The 17619-nt window shown below is 35.9% G+C and overlaps 1 protein-coding gene across 1 annotated transcript in view; it reads right to left on the bottom strand.

Moving 5' to 3' along the window:
* SLC25A21 (solute carrier family 25 member 21) overlaps window positions 1-17619 on the bottom strand; it is a 123917-nt gene that overhangs the window by 6860 nt on the left and 99438 nt on the right. Inside the window, exons 4-7 of the mRNA XM_014311524.2 lie at window positions 16361-16427; window positions 9849-9908; window positions 7337-7444; window positions 3336-3500 (exon numbers count right to left, since the gene is read on the bottom strand). Coding sequence (XP_014166999.1) covers window positions 3336-3500; window positions 7337-7444; window positions 9849-9908; window positions 16361-16427 — 400 coding nt within the window. The remainder of the gene's footprint in view (window positions 1-3335; window positions 3501-7336; window positions 7445-9848; window positions 9909-16360; window positions 16428-17619) is intronic.

Below are 17619 nucleotides of genomic sequence, written 5' to 3'. Positions count from 1 at the left end.
AAAGCCGAGCTTAGTGGCTCTGAGGTTATTCCACTGCTCCTTCTGATCCAGTCTTCTCCTAAATCATCTTGGCTTGCTATTTCTTTAAGTCCATTGCACCTCATCTGCTTTTCCCTCTATTCCTACACAGAATTTCTACCTTGGCATGGATCTGAAAGCTACTAAAATAAAACTATTGTCTGCTATTTTACTTACTCACCAAGCTGAACAGCCCATTTGGGTTTCTCATCTCTTCTTTGCCTCTGCAAGTTCAGAGCCCCTTTCCTTTACAAGACAATGCACTGCTCAGGCCCCCTGGTCTGATGCTGCAGCCCTTGTAACAGGAGGCACATCTGCAGTGGCTGGGGCTGGCAGCGCCCAACTTGAAATGAGTCCTGCAGTTGGCCACATTTCAAAGGGGGCTTTTAACAGGTGTGAGGAAATTTCATACTGTTGAGAAATGTGGCAGCCACTTGGAGGTGGTAGTGAGCAAAGGTTTTAATGAAACTAATGTTTAAAAGCAAATCTAATTATGATAAAAATTGCAAAGCTGCTGGACACCTATGAAATGCGCTATAAAAGTAGATGCCATCTGAAAAGTAATTTCATTGATAGGGCACAGGCATAGCTGTTAATTCTCTATGGTTGGTACATTAGTGGCCACTGAAAGAAATCTGGCTTATTCCATTTTCAGAAAACAGAGCACAAGGTTGGTTGTAAATGGTCTGTTTAGCAGAATAGACTGAACATATGAGAAATTATTCATTATGGACATTTACAACCTACACACGTAATTGATATCATTTGACCACTCAACCTACAAGATTTATTGTTTTTGGCAAAATAGGCAGCAAACATTCCTAAGTGGGATGCAAATTTAATGCACAGTTTAGCTGACAGCTAAAAGACTCATTCAGAGATTTTAATATATTTTTCCACTTATGTTACAGATGGTGGACAGCAAATAGTCAAAATTATTTCACAAGTGTAGTATTCTAATTTCACAATTTTTACATATTATAATTTTTATATATTTGTCAATATTACAAGATTGGCTTTAAGACTTTCTTTTCTGGCAAAATATACAAAGTTAACGAACTAGATTTTGTAAGGAAATCAAGTATGTGAGAAATCTAGACAAATTAACAACTGTTTAGTATTTTTCAGACTAACTGCAAACCAGCTTCTACCAAATTCCTTGTACAGATTTGATATCTCTAAACCTCTAGTACTTGCCTACTGACAGAAGAGATTTGTTACAGGTCATAAATTATTGTCAAATACTTTCATTTAGCAGTCACTGAAGTGAAATTCAATGCATGTAAGTACCTGAGACATAATGTTGGCTAGCACCAGCCAGATGAAGCCTGATCTATGTCTTCTTAAATTCACGGTATGTTTTGCATTGATTTTAATGGAAGTTTGATCAGAATTATTGGCTATATGTCTCTGTACACACTGTCTATGGCACCGACACTGGCTGGCCTGGAGAGTGCTCTTATCTTTATTAGCACTCTAGGATGCTGTCGCCATTCAAAGCAGACTGGCTGCCTGAAGCCAGCCCATTAGGAAGGGTTCCTTGCCTTCACTGGCTCCTAAGCCACACCCAGGCACTGTGCTGGCTGGCCAGGGCCAAAGCTGTGCCAGGCAATGTTTAACAGCACAGGCAGCTGAGTTTCAACATTGCCACTCCATTTACCAGCACAGATGTAGCCACTGTGCAAGCCACCATGTAAGGCACTGTGCAGTGGTTAAGCATCAGGCAAATCCCACTTTTTTTGCAGTTAATCCCACACTGATTAAATTGCCTTTTCATTTTGCTAATATTTGAGGACAGCTGGGTCACTGGCTGACATTGAAGTAATTTCCCTTTTGTTTTCTACATATATTTAAACCCATGTTGTAGATGTCAAAATTTTTCTGCATCATACAGAATCTGTATAAAGTACCAATTTCCTTTAGATCATAAAGCTCTGAATCTTTCTAATAATGTAATACTTGTTTCCTATTTTTTAAAATCTGAAAGGCTAGGAAAGCATGCTTATGCCATGTTTACTGTTCAACATGCTTACTGTTCAATTCCTATGCAAGAACATTTCCCATGATTCCTATAGAAGCTACACACTAGTCTCTGTCCTTACCTGCATATTTTCCTGAATTTTCGGCATAGTGATTATAATTTTTTAATCTTTTGATCAACACAGAAGTGTTTACTCCTGTCTTAGCAACAAGCTGTTCCTGTGCCTTGAGTTTTAGAATGTGTGACTAAAGTGCACTGTAAAATATGCTTAGATACACTGTAAGGAACTTGTAGAAACTTGTGGGTCAGCTCCTCTTGAACAATTCAATTTACTGTAATAATCTGCAAATAAGAAGTGGAGGTTTTCTCCATTTACACAACGCTGCCAACAAAAATACCAGGCTACTCAGAAGTGCAGAAAAAAAAGAGGTGTTACTTCATATGGGAATAGAAACTGATCCCTTTTGATGTGAATTGCACCTTCTTACATGTATCTCACTACATATTACACCTGTGACTGTTTAACTGTCATCATCTAAAAATCACATTAGTGAAAACAGACTTCAATAAGTAGCATACTGGAATCATTAATAAACCATTAGTTTTTTCTCACATAGTCATTTCAAAAGTTGCTGATATTACCACGTTTTCATTTCTAAAATTTCCTTTTGTTGTAAAAGGAATGTTTGCTTCCTTTCTTATTTAAAGTAATATAGGACTATCAAAACTTCTTTAAATGAAATTACAGCTATAATGATTTTTTTCTTTAATTATAAATGATATAAAGTCCCTGTGCATGACCCTTTACATCCTCTTTTGGACAGTCTCTTTCCCATAAGGATGAAACTTCCCTGTCATCCTTCAATACTAGGTTGAACTCGCTTTTGAGTAAATAGGTCCTGTGCCTGGCCAAAATAACCTGCATCCTGCAGCTCAGCCACCTCTGCAAGCTTAGCCCCTATGTGAATACTGACAGAAGTTCTAGAAACTGATTTTTCTCTTCTAGGCCAGTTTTCCACAAAAATATTGCATACATACCCAACATAAGCACAACATGTCTGTATCGCATTCGCTGCCTTTTTGCACTGCTACCATGCTATAAAGGGGAATTCATAAAAATGATAATTCAAGTATGACTACACTCAGCTTTCCTTAAAAAGTGAGAAGATTGAGTCCTTAATTTGCTTCCATTAAAATACTATGGATTTCTGCAAAACAGAGCTAGGTTAGCCACTGTTGATCACTAAATACCACAGCTTTGCACAGAAAAATACAGTGTGAATAAAAATGTCAAACTTCTTATCTGATTGTCTGCTGCATTGTATGAAGAACTTACTTTATTGACGGGAAGAATGTTTTTCACATTGAAGTAGAATCCAAAGTAAACCATGTTAAAAACTCCGTGACGGCCCAGTGTTGCAGTGAGGCCTTTGTTGAGTCCTCGGAAGCCCAGACCACCGGTTTTAATGATCTGCTGAGCTTGAACAAAGCTAGATGGTTGCTACACAAGTTAAGCAAAAGAAGGAAGAGATCATCTTTACAAAAAGAAAACAATAAATATAGAACCATTTCCATGCTCTTGACAAACACAGTATTGCCAATTCTTATAATTTTATATTAAGTATCACTGTATTTGTTATTTTCCCTTTCCTGTGACCAATAAAAACCACAACTTTAATTAAAAAAAGATTCCTCATTTTTCTGATTGCAGAATAAGATGAAAGCAGGACTTGAGTACTGTAAAAGAGTAGTACTGTAACAGATTTTCATTTCATAAAAGACAAAAAGGAAGAAATTGTCTCATATCAGACAGAATCTGCCTGACTACATGCACCTTTGAACTTTTTTTGAATATACCATGATATTCAGAATCAGCTATTCCCCTTCTGAATATTTTACATTTTTAGCAGCTTTATAGAAACATTACTGTCAAAAAGTTGGTGAATAGAGTTTGGTTTTCTCCAAAGTAGAAAGCCAAAAAAAGCCATAAAGCCATAAAGCTCTGGGTAACCAAATCTATAATTAGAAAGGCAAAACATGACTTCCACTAGGAGGTTCAAACATGAAAATATAGAGGAATTTTGACTACAGCACTGTGAATACCATTAATTTCAATATACTTATTTGTTTAATAGCTTTCCATTTCAAAATATCACTGTGGTAGATCCACAGCATCAGCCAAATGATGCTACTATATCTGACACAGCATATGACTGCTTATTTAGGTGACTGATGAGTTTAATCTTTAATACAAAGTTTCATTTTGTTTTTTTGTGCTCCAAAAATGGACATTAGATCTTTAAGAAATAATACTGCAACCTTCAATATTAAGGTATCTGCTGGTATCCCTTGTCTTGACTATGGATTTACTCATGCCTCAGAGGGGAAGCCTCTCACCTGCTGAAAACCTGAGAAGGAATTAATAAGCCTAAATATAGACACCTGCAATGTCTACACCCGACTTCCCTTTTCAGTTCTATAGTAACAAAGAGGACTCTCTTTGGCAGCACTCCCCTTTTACCAAAGGAGGTGTCATCATGTCAACTGATCAAGTCATAGAAGGTCTGCGGTTCATCATTGATGACGGAGGACCTTAGACAGAGGAATTTATTGTACAAACATCTGGAGTTAATGCACTTCACACAGCTGTTGACTCTTACTTAGTATAGACCTATACAGTGGAATCTGGAATCAGATTCTTCTCATCCTAAAGCAGAAAAATGGTATTTATTTAATTAATCATAACTCATGTCAGGTGAGAAGATTTTAATCATCACACCAGCTTCTATAGCCAGTGAGTTATCCAAGGCTACAGGGAAAGGGGAAAAAAAAGGAAAACCAAACAACATGGTGTTGGACTTCTTGCAGTCTACTTTAACAAAAAGCCACCATTATTTTTACCCACAGCAATCCACATTACAAAAGGGCTGATACGTGATTTATAGTGGCCTTCCTCTTTAAATCTCTCAGCCCTGGAAAGATGATCTGCTACCACAGAACAATTCAGCTGTCACTGCAGGGTGTGAATATTTGCTTTGGGGGTGTGCTGGAGTCTGGGTGTGAGTGTATGTGCTCATGCTCTTCCTTGTTCCTTTTAAACAAGATATATTTATTATTTCTATACAATAGTCAAAGAAATATGTGAACTGCATTAGGTTTCATCATGTTGTATGAAAGCTCCACAATGGGATAGGTACACACTTTGCTTAAACCTTTTAGAAAAACAGTGCATGGTAATGCCTTGTGCTGTATAATATAACCTCTGGACATGCTTCTTCCAATGGGCTTGAGTTTACATGCTTTATTTTGGAATGTTCTTTAACATTTTCTTAATGAGAACTTGATGTCAAGGTATTAACTCACTGGAGTTTTTTCTAATTTACAGCAAATTTTGAAGTTCTAACACTTTGGAAAGATATATTAAAAATTAACATGCCCGCAATAGAACAATCTTTGTGATTTAAGAACTTAATTTTGCTTGGGTTTTTTTTCCCTAAAGCAATTAGTTAATATTTCCAGTGTAAACTAAGTTTCTAGTAGGGTCCAAATACCATTCTGTCACAATTTTATTTGTATGATAATATACTTTTATTTGGATTTTGTGAAATTTTGCATTTAAATTAAATTAGAGAATATTCACCTGAACAAAAACAATTCAGGATGCTTTTGGACAGCTACAGTTCAATTATTGTATTATTCTGAAGGTCAGCAAGGAAGGAATGCTGTAACTAAAGAAAATAATCGGCTAAAATTTACAAACTAAACCACCCCAGACTTTGGGGGGGTTTTATAAATTTTGCAGTAGAGAAAAAATTAAAGTGTATGAAGTGAAAGGATACATTGGTCTTTTTCAACTTTACAAGGAATAGTTTGTTCAAAATATAATTGTGGTTTGTTTATACTTAAAAGCTTTTTTTAAGCTAGGATAATTACATTTTCACAACTGTGAAACAGAAAGATCCAGAATATCTGTTCACTACTGCTGGAGGAGTAATAGTTAATAATTTTTATCACATCATCTTCTTGAGAGACAGATCCTCTCACACATTGCTTTTTCCTACTTTCAGTCTCTCTTCTTCCAGGATCCTAAACTCCTGCTCTGCATTATTTATCTGTTCAGTGGCTTTGCTGCCCAAGTTTAAAAAATGTCTAGACTGGAGACTTGCAGCAAATAAACATGTCTTTCATATGCATTGAGAATTGAACAGGAGTATACCAAACATTTTAAAATTTATTCTGGAAGAAAATGCTTTTCGGGATGAGTTATGGAGTAGGTACCAGTTACTCTATGACATGTGGAAATCAGTAGCTGTATTTTTCCAGAGTGTAGCTGAGGAGCTTGGCCCCAACAGATTATGTAAATGGCCAGGTCATAAATCTCTTTACTGTGCACCCCCCAAAACTGTTCAATTTGTGCAGATGAGTGCTACAAGGCATGCAAGTATTAACTCAGTCAAAACTTAATAGTAGAATATGCAAAAATCATGTCCCACCAGGGATTCAGCTAACCTTTTCATGTGAATGCTTATGTCATTTGGCACTTCTGCCATGGTACAGCTGATTCCTCAAAAGATTTTGAAAAAGATGGTTTGACAATTGTTATTTTTAACAAACGAGAAAAGGAAAAAGGAACTTCATTACTGCCTTCCTTCCCTTTATCCTGGAACATGTTCCGTATTAAAATTAATAGAAGCTAGTGCATTCCTGAGAACACTTGATTTTCATGAATCACTGTTTTCCAGTTTAATATTTTTCCCCTTTCAGCAGTACCCAGAATCGTGGCCAATGTTTTGTACAATTACTCCTTTGGACGAAACAATATTTGAACAACAGAACTCTGAAGTTAGGCAAGAATTTGAATTATCAATGTACTTGTTATATAACAATTTTCCAGTTTGTGCTAATAAAAGTGAAGTCTTGTAAGTAATTTCATCCAAGAAACATTGCATAAAGTACAGCAGCTGGACTCTGTCTAGGGCACAGGGCCGTGGTGTTTTATGCTAACCTCCGCTGCTGGGGTAAATGTGCTGTGTCCAAGGGGCTCAGGTTTGTACTCCTGGATTGCAACTCCTCACAGTGCTGGGTTGCTGGCTGCTCAGAAGGGATGAAGGTGCATTTCAGAATATTTACAGGGGAGGTGCTGATGCCTCTGACAGTACTGCAGGCATCTCTGCACACCTGAGGGCATTGGCTGTTGGGTCTCTTCCGTTTCTGTTGAGCTTGTGGGGAAATCATTTGCATCCACCAATATATTACAGACATTCTGCTCTAAATATGAACCTCAAAGTGCATTATGCCAAATAAAATGGAAAAAGGGGAAGGAAGCAGTTTTCCTACCTCTGTGAAGGCATTCTTATTGGTCTGTAAGGTAACCTTCACTACTTCAAACGGGTTAACCACAACTGCCTCTGTCAACCCAGATCCCAAGCCAGCAACAGCAAATGCCTAGGAGAGTTCAAATGAAAATTGAGTATTAAGGAGTAATACTTCCTCTACATCAGATTGTGAAACTGAGGGATACAATGCAAACTGCAAGACTACAGCAATGCAGCAGTATTCTATTGCTAAACAACTTTAGCCCTTGATAAATGCTGACAGTTCATGAAGACAATATGACAATAGCCATAAACCATATTCCAAAACAATCAAAACAAAATATTGTAGCACTCCATGTCCATGTATTCTCTTTTCAGCTAGAAGGGAAAATATGGTACCAAATGATTGTGCAAACATGGAAAAAGTGGCAAAAGAATGTCCTCATGTTATCTTTGGGCAGACTCTGAATAATAACACAAATATAAGTGTAGTTATGCAGCACTGGAAAAAATAAAATCCCTGAATTGAGCATTAAGCACATAACACTAAAATATTAACTTTAAAATACGTGTAAAAAAATAAAATAGTTCAGTACTTAAGCAAATTGCACAAGTAGGAATGTTCACCTAGTAGTTAAAAATCCTAGAAAGGTTGAAACAGGAATGAGTGGCACACGGGGAAATGTCAGCATTCATTGCAAGGATGAATTAACTCCATTTACTTAGAAGCTGGTGGCATTTCAGTCATAGATATGGAAATATTCACTGCTTTGCTTTCCCTCATGGCACAACATTTTAAGTTTTTTTTAAACAAAAAATAGTATTAAAATATTTAGGTCAATTGAGAAAATTCAGAGACGTTAAGTTTAATGATCACTTTACACATTTATTGCCTTCACTTAACATCCCCAAACTCTCTAGGTGCTGAAAAAAGTCCCAGGACCAAAATACATTCTAATGAATCCATTTGCTGAAATTCAAAGAAACAATAGTAAGGGAAAAAACAATCGTGAGAAAAAACTTACTTAATGCAGAGGGATTTGAGCAGGGACTCCTGAGAGCTCAAGAAAGACAGGAATGAAAAGTTAGAGGGGTAGTGGCAAACACCAGTCTTACTGCCTTTGGAGAAGATTGTGTTACCAATAAATTGTTTTTTCCAGTAAGATGGGAACATTTCATCATCAACCATGAGAGGGAAGCCAGTAGGAAGATGATGCTAATGTATCCACCTGTCTTTTAATAATACATATTGCCTTGATATGAGGTCTGTTGAGGTACATAGAAACATTCTGCCTGGCTTAGACCAGAATCCCCCTTAGTCTTCTTTTTCCCTCACTACCTTAGGACCAAAAATGCCTCTATAATAACAGTACTGCATCAAAAATATGAGGGATTTCTGATTGTTCTAAGCACTGCTGTATCTGTTTTATGAATCACAGCAGCTTTTGGGCAGCTTGTAAACATGCAATAGCATGTTTACAAGTTTTCAGCCTATTTTTTCCCCCCCAGAAAAGTGCTGGGGTACCATAGAACCTTCAACTCTGTTCTTTCCACTTGCTAGAGAACAAGTATCAGTCTCTCTATATACGCCTAAGGATGACAACTGCTGAAAAATACCAGAAAAAATAGGAGAGACTGCAAACAGCTATATGGCCAGTGGAATAATTAAGAGAAAGAGGAGACTTGCTTTAACCTAGTTAATAGAATTCCATGACCATTCACTCGCTGCAATTAAAGGGAGATGTAACTGGAAGCAATACTCTTTTAAAGAGACTTGAAATTACCAAAACTCTTATATCACAGCCTTAAAAAGATCAATTGTTTCCTAAAGTTATGATGTTATCATCATGAAAAATAGGTATTTACTATGATTTACATTCTTACACCACAAGAAGCAGTAGCTCTTATAAAAATGCACAATAGCAGAATAAAGATCTACACATGAGAATGCAGATTACACATGCAAGCTGCATATTCGCATTAAAACATTTCTGTGTATATGTATGACCTGCATTTTATTTTAAAACCAAGGAAGTAGCAAAGGACCTCAAAGGAAGTAGCAATTTCTTATCAATAATTGTTTCTTTTATAAAGTTTTTAAAATAAGACCAAGATCTCTATTTTTGTTATAGTTGTACTGTGCCTTGGAGAATAGCACTGCGAGGTTGAAGTGTTAAACTATACACGACAACATGAATAAATAAATATTGATAATGTTCAACTTTTTTTGTTATTTCATAAGAATTAAGAATGACAAGCTGTATACAGACTCTTCCATGGTGACTGTTGCTATCCCTGTTCATGAATGTTGTTGTAGGGAATTATTTTGAGGACACTTGATATAAAACATAATGTATCAATTTTGATATATTCTTATCAATATTTTCTTATCAAGGGACAGGTCTGTTTTGAAAAACTCTGGATTGAGCTGGACCCTTTAATTTTGGGCTTCTTCTGTGGGAGGAAGCAGATGAGACAGACTGTTCAGCAGACACATATTACATCAGAGCACGAAGTTCTGCATCCAAACATACCAGTCCTGGTGGCAATGACGCATATCCCAGAAGCTTCTTATATTGTTCAAAGGTAAAAAACTGTGAATAGAAGATAGATTGAAATTGAATTGAAAAAAATTATTAGTTACTTATACAAATTAGTAAAAAGCAGAGTACTGAAATTGAATTGAAAAAAATTATTAGTTACTTATACAAATTAGTAAAAAGCAGACTACAATGGAGTTTCACTACCTCATATCCTGAGCAGCTGCACACAGTTCTGCAAAATAAACGTAAGCCACTTTTATTTCACACTTTCTGTAGCAGTGTTAGATGTGCAAGAGTAGACAATCAGGCTTCAAAACTGATTTTATTAGTGTGTCATGCATAACAGCAGCATAAGTGCAATTCAAGTAATGCTTTATCTAAGAGTTCACTTACATCATGTAGGACCAATTTAAATTTATAAACTTTTCCTCTGGCATTAACTTTCATATACTAATGTAAATGTAGTAGCAGATATTACAGTTTTCCCAAGAAATCACCCCCACATCCTTAATGTAATGTGATGCAATCACTTTTGCATTTCTCAAACACTAGTCTGCTTCTCATCAGAGAGATATAATTGGGTATTTTGAAGATGGAAATTCTGCCATTTTTATAATCTTCTACTGTCAACAGGTACATTTCTTTTCCTGTTCTCTCTTTACAAATAAATCTTTCAGTCAATTGTCTGCTTTCAAACAGTGGCACCTCAAAGTTCTGAGCATCTGCAATCCCTTAGAGAATGTCTTGAAAGCTCTGCTCATGGGTGTTTGAATATCAAGAAAAAAGTAAAATCAGCTTCACCTGCACCAACATGGTAAAAGGCATTTGCAAAGGCTCACTTTGCAACCTACAATGTCTTGACACCCAAACCCATTAGTTTTAAGAATAACTTCTGTGAATTCTTATAAAAATCAAAGCATAATAAATGAATGGATTTGTTCTTCCAAGAAGAAGGTTTAGAATAGCTCTGACTGCACTGAAGTTAGGAGGAAGCTTCCTGTTGGCACACACAAACAGACTTTCGCTGCCTAGCTCCTTGTCTGTGGACACAAAGATGCATGGGTCAAGATATACTCTAGAGAAAGAGTATATGTGACATTTTACAAATTGTTGGGAAGGTGCCCTCTGAAATACAGCACACAATCTAGGCTACTATTCAAAAAACAACTCAGATTACATCATATTCAAAACAGGGCTACCAGCACCATTAAGGAGAGCTTAGAGATTGCTTTAAGAATGAAGACTGAAGGAGAATAACTGCTTTCCTTGTTTAGTTTAGCAAAAGAGATGCTGCAAGAGAATGTAACACAATGAAGATATGTAACATAAAGAAACTAGGTGTAAAAGCAATATATACTTATAAGTAGAATGTGACTGGAGAACTGATGAAGCTTTCTTGCAACTAAAAGAATCTTGACACAGTCTTCCAATAAGAACAATGGGGGAAAAATCTTTAAGTTGTGAATGGGGGAGTTTGAAAGTTTATGAAGGAGATTACAGAACAAACCCCATAGTGTCTTAAATTCATATTCTGCAAACATTTTACTGAAGTCACTGGAAAAGCAGTCTAGTTGCTATCACAAAAGACAGATCTGAGTGCAGTGAAAATGATCCTCTAGCATGAGGGTGGCAGAAATTGTGGGCTAAGAAGAGTAGGTATCTGAATTCTAGGTAACACCAAAAACATTGGAGGTGTTATTCCACATAGTCTTCACACATGGAACAACACAAGGTCCCTAACCACTAGCTTGCTATTTGTGAGTCCTGTAATCTGTGTAAGAAACATTCACATCTTTGCATGCAAAATAAAGTGGCTTTTACACAGCATGTCTGCTATGATGGGAATGAAGAACAAAAACCTCTCACAGTTCCACCAAGACTGCATCAGTGCAGGTTCATATCTCCTAGCACAAGAGCTGTCACATCCCAGTCTAGCAAAAGTAAATAGCCAGAACTTTTAACTTTCCTGTCTGCTTTCCAATGCTGGCCTGTAACATGTGATTAGTTCAGAGCAAGCTGGTTCAAATGAAGGTAGGATCCTTGGAAAGTTGGTGAATTCTGTGACCACAGAGGGGACTACAATCCCTCCACACAACATCTGCTGATGCATGAGACAACAAAACTGCTTCACCATGAGAGGAAGGCAATGAGCAATGAGACCAATGGAGATGTGGGAATCATAAGAAACATAAGGGAGTAGAGTTTTTAAGACAAGAGAGAAAGACTGTGTGGCCTGTGCTGAGTCTCAGCCAAAGAAGGCAAGCTCTGTCCCTCACGGTTCAGTACTACAGACCTATCAGAACAAAGCAGCTATTCCATAAACCACGTAAAGGAACATAAGTAATAAGCACCACATTTTTCATTTGAACTTGTTTAGAGCCTTGTCCTATGGCAAAGTCAATAAAATTTTTCAATCAAGACCTGCTTCAAATGAAAAGTCATAGAATTCACTAGAATCATACCAAAACCATCTGAGAATTGGGTGTAAATGTGTTAATAATGCCACTGTCTTAAAGCAAGAGGGAATATGTATACATAAGCAAAATTGGGTTGTTAAATTCTGGAAACTGATGGGCTGATACTCTGGTCACTGGACAGATTTTTTTTTATATCCTCAGCTGGGATTATTATATCATTTTGCAGAAAAGGTCCTAGAACTGGGATCCAGATTTTGACTACCTTCCAAAGAGTGTAAAGATTGAACATTAACCTTGCAAGCATCTTGCAAATATGTTTAAAATTTTTGCATTGGCCTTGACAATAATCAAAAGATCAAGTGTTGCTTAAACTCTAGCTCTATCTTTTTGAAGGTATAATAGAGGTCTAACAAAGTGGGAGGGTAAGCTGCTTCACTGAACTAAATTAATTTCTTATTGTGATAAAATTTACTTTATTCTCTCTCCAGCATTTTTCTAGTCATTGTTACCCTCTTAACCTTTAATGGAATTTCTGGTATTCCTTAATGTTTTCCATAGTGTTACAGATCTGTAAAATAGTTGTAATAAAAGCAGAATTACATTACCCAGCAATTTTTTTGGTCTTTAAAATGTTACCTTAAAATCAATAGCTTCCTAGAGTCATAAATAAAATAACTACTTAATAGTGACTATGCTTTAAATAATTTTTAAAAGAAAAAAATCTCTAGCAATAAAATTTAATATAAATGTTGCTGGGTGTACTAGAGTGGCTAGTATACATACAATTAAAAAAAAACATGATTTAATAATGTATCATATGACTTTATATACATCCACCTAAAATGTTTTTAAAAACACAGCATAATTTGTCTTTTCCTCTACAGTTGTATTAATATCTTTGTGCAAAAAAATTTCTCAGAATAAGCGTATTTAAAACATGCTTTTGTGTATATAGTAACCAATATTGTCCATCTGGCAAAGATACACTTTAATTGAAGTTACACAGAAAATAGCCAAAGTACTTACCAGATGTCTCAATAATGCTAAGATAAAAATATATGCTTGAAACAAGATGTCTGGGAACACATGAGCAATATAAATTTGCCCCAAAAGTTCATCTGTTAACCATTGTATTGGCACCATCATTTCTTTCCTCCAAGTTCAATCTAACAAAAAGTTATAAACCCTGACTTTTCATCTTCCAGAAATACCAGCTTTCTTTTTAGAAGGGAAATAAAAAGAGAAAAAAAAAATAGTAAGACAGACATGAGAACATAGTGGACTAAAAATGAAGCTTTATCTTCAACACTTAACTGAAAAACTGGGGCTAAATAACTTCATTTTAATAGCTTTATTTTTACTTGCAAAAATACGCACCAGATAAATAGAATATTCCAGTAGCACAAGTACATTTCTTTTCAGTACAAAATCTCCCTTGTCTATTCTCTACTCACTTTTATGACACAGTAACAAGAAGCTTTCAAAAAACTTCATTACACACATAAAAAGAAGCTACTGGAACCTAGAAAGTGCCTCTTTTCCTTCTGTGCTTTCTCAAATCTCAGAATCATTGGCCTGAATGTAGTCTTCCTCTAAATCTCACTAGTCATTTAGGCAGTCAGGAAGGGACAGCTTGAGGCTCGTTTCAATGAGGAAAACTATTAGAAGAATAAAGGTTGGAGGGTGGGCCAAAGAAAGCAATGATTTTTCCTTTGGGGTCATAGCCAAATAAGGTTAGTGGAAATTTGATAGGTTGGATTTGGATTCTCTTCAGGTCAAAGCCTGGGTACAAATTCCACTTTCGATGTTAAAAATTGTACTGGCCTATGACATCTGACACTGAATTGTTCCATTATACAGGTTCTTACATTATTGTTCAGCCTTACATTATTGTTCATTCTTACATTACTGTTCTCTCACTGAATTCTTCTAATGTAGAATACAGCTGATGTCTCAAAAAAGTTATCCTGATGTCCTTGGAAGAGCAGCAAATTTAAAGGAATATTGTAAATAATAAAAGAATTCAACAATTAAATTAAAACCCTATCATGTTTAACATTTAAGCTTTATTCTCATGTTTTCAGAAAACTCAGCTCTCACATAAATGCCCAAGAACTAGGTAGAAAGCATCCCACAAAGAGAGGACAAGTAAGACATTAAAGGAGCCAGTAGCTCTTGATGTAAAAGAGTTTGAGAGAACTGAGTCTGTTTAGCCTGGAGACAAGAAAACTAAGGTGATTTAAGTTCTGTTTCCCACCATTCAAATTTTATACAGAAAAGTCAGACTTTCTCAGAGGCCAGCAAAAGAAGCATGAGAGGAAACACACAAAGGTTGCAACAGGAGGATTTGGACTGGATAGAAGGCAAAATTCTTCACAGTAAAAGAATTAAGGACTGGAGGAAAAGCACAGAGAGGCTGCAGTTTCCATTCTTTAAGATTTCAGAACTCAACTAGACAAGGCATCTGAACATCCTGATGTAACCATGAAGTCAGCTCTGCTTTGTTCAGAGATCCTTCCCAACTAAAAATCTTTTTATTATTCTATAATTATATTGAATATCATGGGGTTTAAGCCAATTAAATAAATTTGAGTAAAGGAAAGTGATTCGAAGTTTGTGAATGACTGAAAATGGTAGGAGAAATCAAATGGGTTAGTATTTTAATACATGCTGGAATCTAAAAAGCACAAACAGATTTACTTTATCCTGTTTCAAATGAAATTAAATGAAGAGGCAGAGGAAGCATCACAATATGAAGAAAATGAATTATTAGGAATCTTCTAAATATTATCCATCTATTCTTCACTGCCATTTGCCATTTAACCGGACTTTAGTTTTCCTGGTTTTATTAAATAATTTTGAGATAAGTGACATATGTCACTTGCATCTAAAATGCCAGTGCAGGCAAGAAGATGACATTACCAGAACTCCTTTAGGATTCTGTTACAAGGTCACATCCTGTCACTTTAAACAAATATTATTCCTCTGTAAAGGAATTGGAATGTGAATGATTAATTGCAGACTAAGGACCAGAATCATATGCAGCCCTTTTAGAAAGAAACAACAACAACAACAACAACAAAAAAAAAAAAAAAAAAAAAAAAAACCCATCTAAAAAAAAAAAAAAAAAAAAAAAAAAAAAAAAAAAAAAAAAAAAAAAAAAAAAAAAAAAAAAAAAAAGAAAGGAAAATCAAGACATTCTGTATAATAACTGCTTTTAGACACATTTTTTGCAACTATGGAAACTTCAAAGTCCTGAAGTAAAAGACTAAGAAACATTTGCTCTTAACACAATGGTTGCTTTGATAGATTTAGAACCTTAGAATGATGTGCTTAATAACTAGGTTTTAATTAAAAAGGTTGAAGGGCTCAACTGAAAAAATTGATGTATTGAAGTATTTCGCTTAGGAATGTTACTAAAATCCTGTTCTACAAATGAAAATAAAGGATAATAAAAGAAAATCAGATCAACATTTGACAGAAAATACACTTTGATAGGCTAGTATCTACAACTGTAAGAGAGCTGGAGTAAAATATTTTGCACAATGAGGAGTCGTATCCATTACGATCTTCAGTCTCTTAAAAAGATAGAGTATTGAGCAGAGTGCTCTTTGGAGCACAAAAAAACTCTGGGCAGCACTTCAAACCTACTAAATAAGTACTTATTAGTGGCTTCTTTAATGGTTTCTTGTGTTAATTTATTAAGCTGTTAGTTGCTTTGCAAGTTGCTAGGCATTTTCAGTAAAACAAAATACGTAAATCAGAGGCACTTATGAGGCTAAAATATAACTTAAACATTTTATTAATTCTGACAATATAAAATAATTGCAAACTTTTTTTTTCAGTAACATTTGATACACAGATCAAAATTAGCTTAACGTTTACGAGCCTTATCCTACACTTCTTAATCAAGGACAGCTTTTATTGTGCTATCAACAGGAAACTTTCCTCCTAGTAAAAATCAGAGGATTAATATGCCAAATAAGTTTAAGATTCTAATCTCAGTCAGTGGGGGAGAAATAAAATGTTTTACAGCTGCCACTGTCCCTAGTTATACTTTTAAGGGAGGAAGCGTGGGGTTTTTACCTTCACTGCCCTTTTGGGTGTCTCAGCCAAAATGGGAGGAAGTATTCCTTTGTAGAAGCCAAGTAATCTAGTGAAGAAAAAAAAAGAAATTATTTTTGTATGGGTAAAAAATATATCAATACCATACTGCCAATTCTATTTTCACTTTTGAGTAAAGCAATTAAACTTTCAGCATTTCCAGGCATACAGACAAATAATGATACTCTCTGCTTACTTGCTAAACAACTAATGTACTACCAAATATAAAATGTGCTGGTGAGATGATATAAAGAAATCAGCAATAAATATGTGAAAATTCCATAAATTTTTTCCTGAAATACAAAAAGTGAGACTCAATCTGGATTTGTTCATTAGTAAGAGATGCCTAAGCAGAGAAATATGCAGTGTAGAACAACAAATCAGTTTTAAAAACATGCAGCAGCATTACCCAGCCTTACACAGCACAACAGGTTCCTTTTCCAGGTTGCCTTTTTGTATATTTAAAATGCATGCAGCTATTGGATATCTAAGCCTCATAACATTTCCACAGTCTGAGGATCTTAGAGAAAACTTTTCAGAGAGAATGTAGAAAGGCTATACTAGGAATTGGAGCAGTACATTTGTCATCTTAGCAATATTGTAAGGCAGGTAGCAGCTCCTAAAGAGCAATCCAGCATTAAACCACAAGTCAATGTCAAAACACCAGTGATTCAGGTCACCATTAGACCAGGCAGTAGAATATTTGAAAGTTCTAAAGAAATGGGAACTAAAAATATGAAAACCAATTATCCATTGCTTCTAAATCACAGAAAAGTTGATGATGAAAGGGAGCATTCGAGATCATCAGACCCAACCCTTTGCTCAGGAAGGGCAACCTAGAGCCAGTTGTCCAGGATCATGTCCAGACAGCTTCTAAGTACCTCCAAAGAATGAGATACTACCCTTAAAGGAAGGAGATACTTCAACTTCTCTGGCCAGCCTGTGCCAGTGCTTAGTTACTCTCACAGTAGAAGTGTGTTTCCTGATGTTCATATGGACCCCCTTGTGCTTCACTTAGTGTCCATTGCCTCCTGTCACTGAGACCCTTCCTTTAGGTACTTGTGCACATTGATCAGATTTCCCTCTGAGCCTTCTCTCCTCCAGGCAGTTCTGCCTCTCTCAGTCTTTTCTCATGAGAAAGGTGCTCCAGTCCTTTAATCATTTTAGTGGTCCTTCAACTGAACTCTTTGTGTTATGTCTACGTCTCTCTTGTTCTGGGGAGCCCAGAATGACCCAGCACT

The sequence above is a fragment of the Geospiza fortis genome, unplaced genomic scaffold (assembly GCF_000277835.1).
Source record: "Geospiza fortis unplaced genomic scaffold, GeoFor_1.0 scaffold54, whole genome shotgun sequence".
NCBI classification, from domain to species: domain Eukaryota; kingdom Metazoa; phylum Chordata; class Aves; order Passeriformes; family Thraupidae; genus Geospiza; species Geospiza fortis.
Note: the sequence above shows the minus strand (reverse complement) of the source record. Positions and strands in the feature narration are given on the sequence as shown.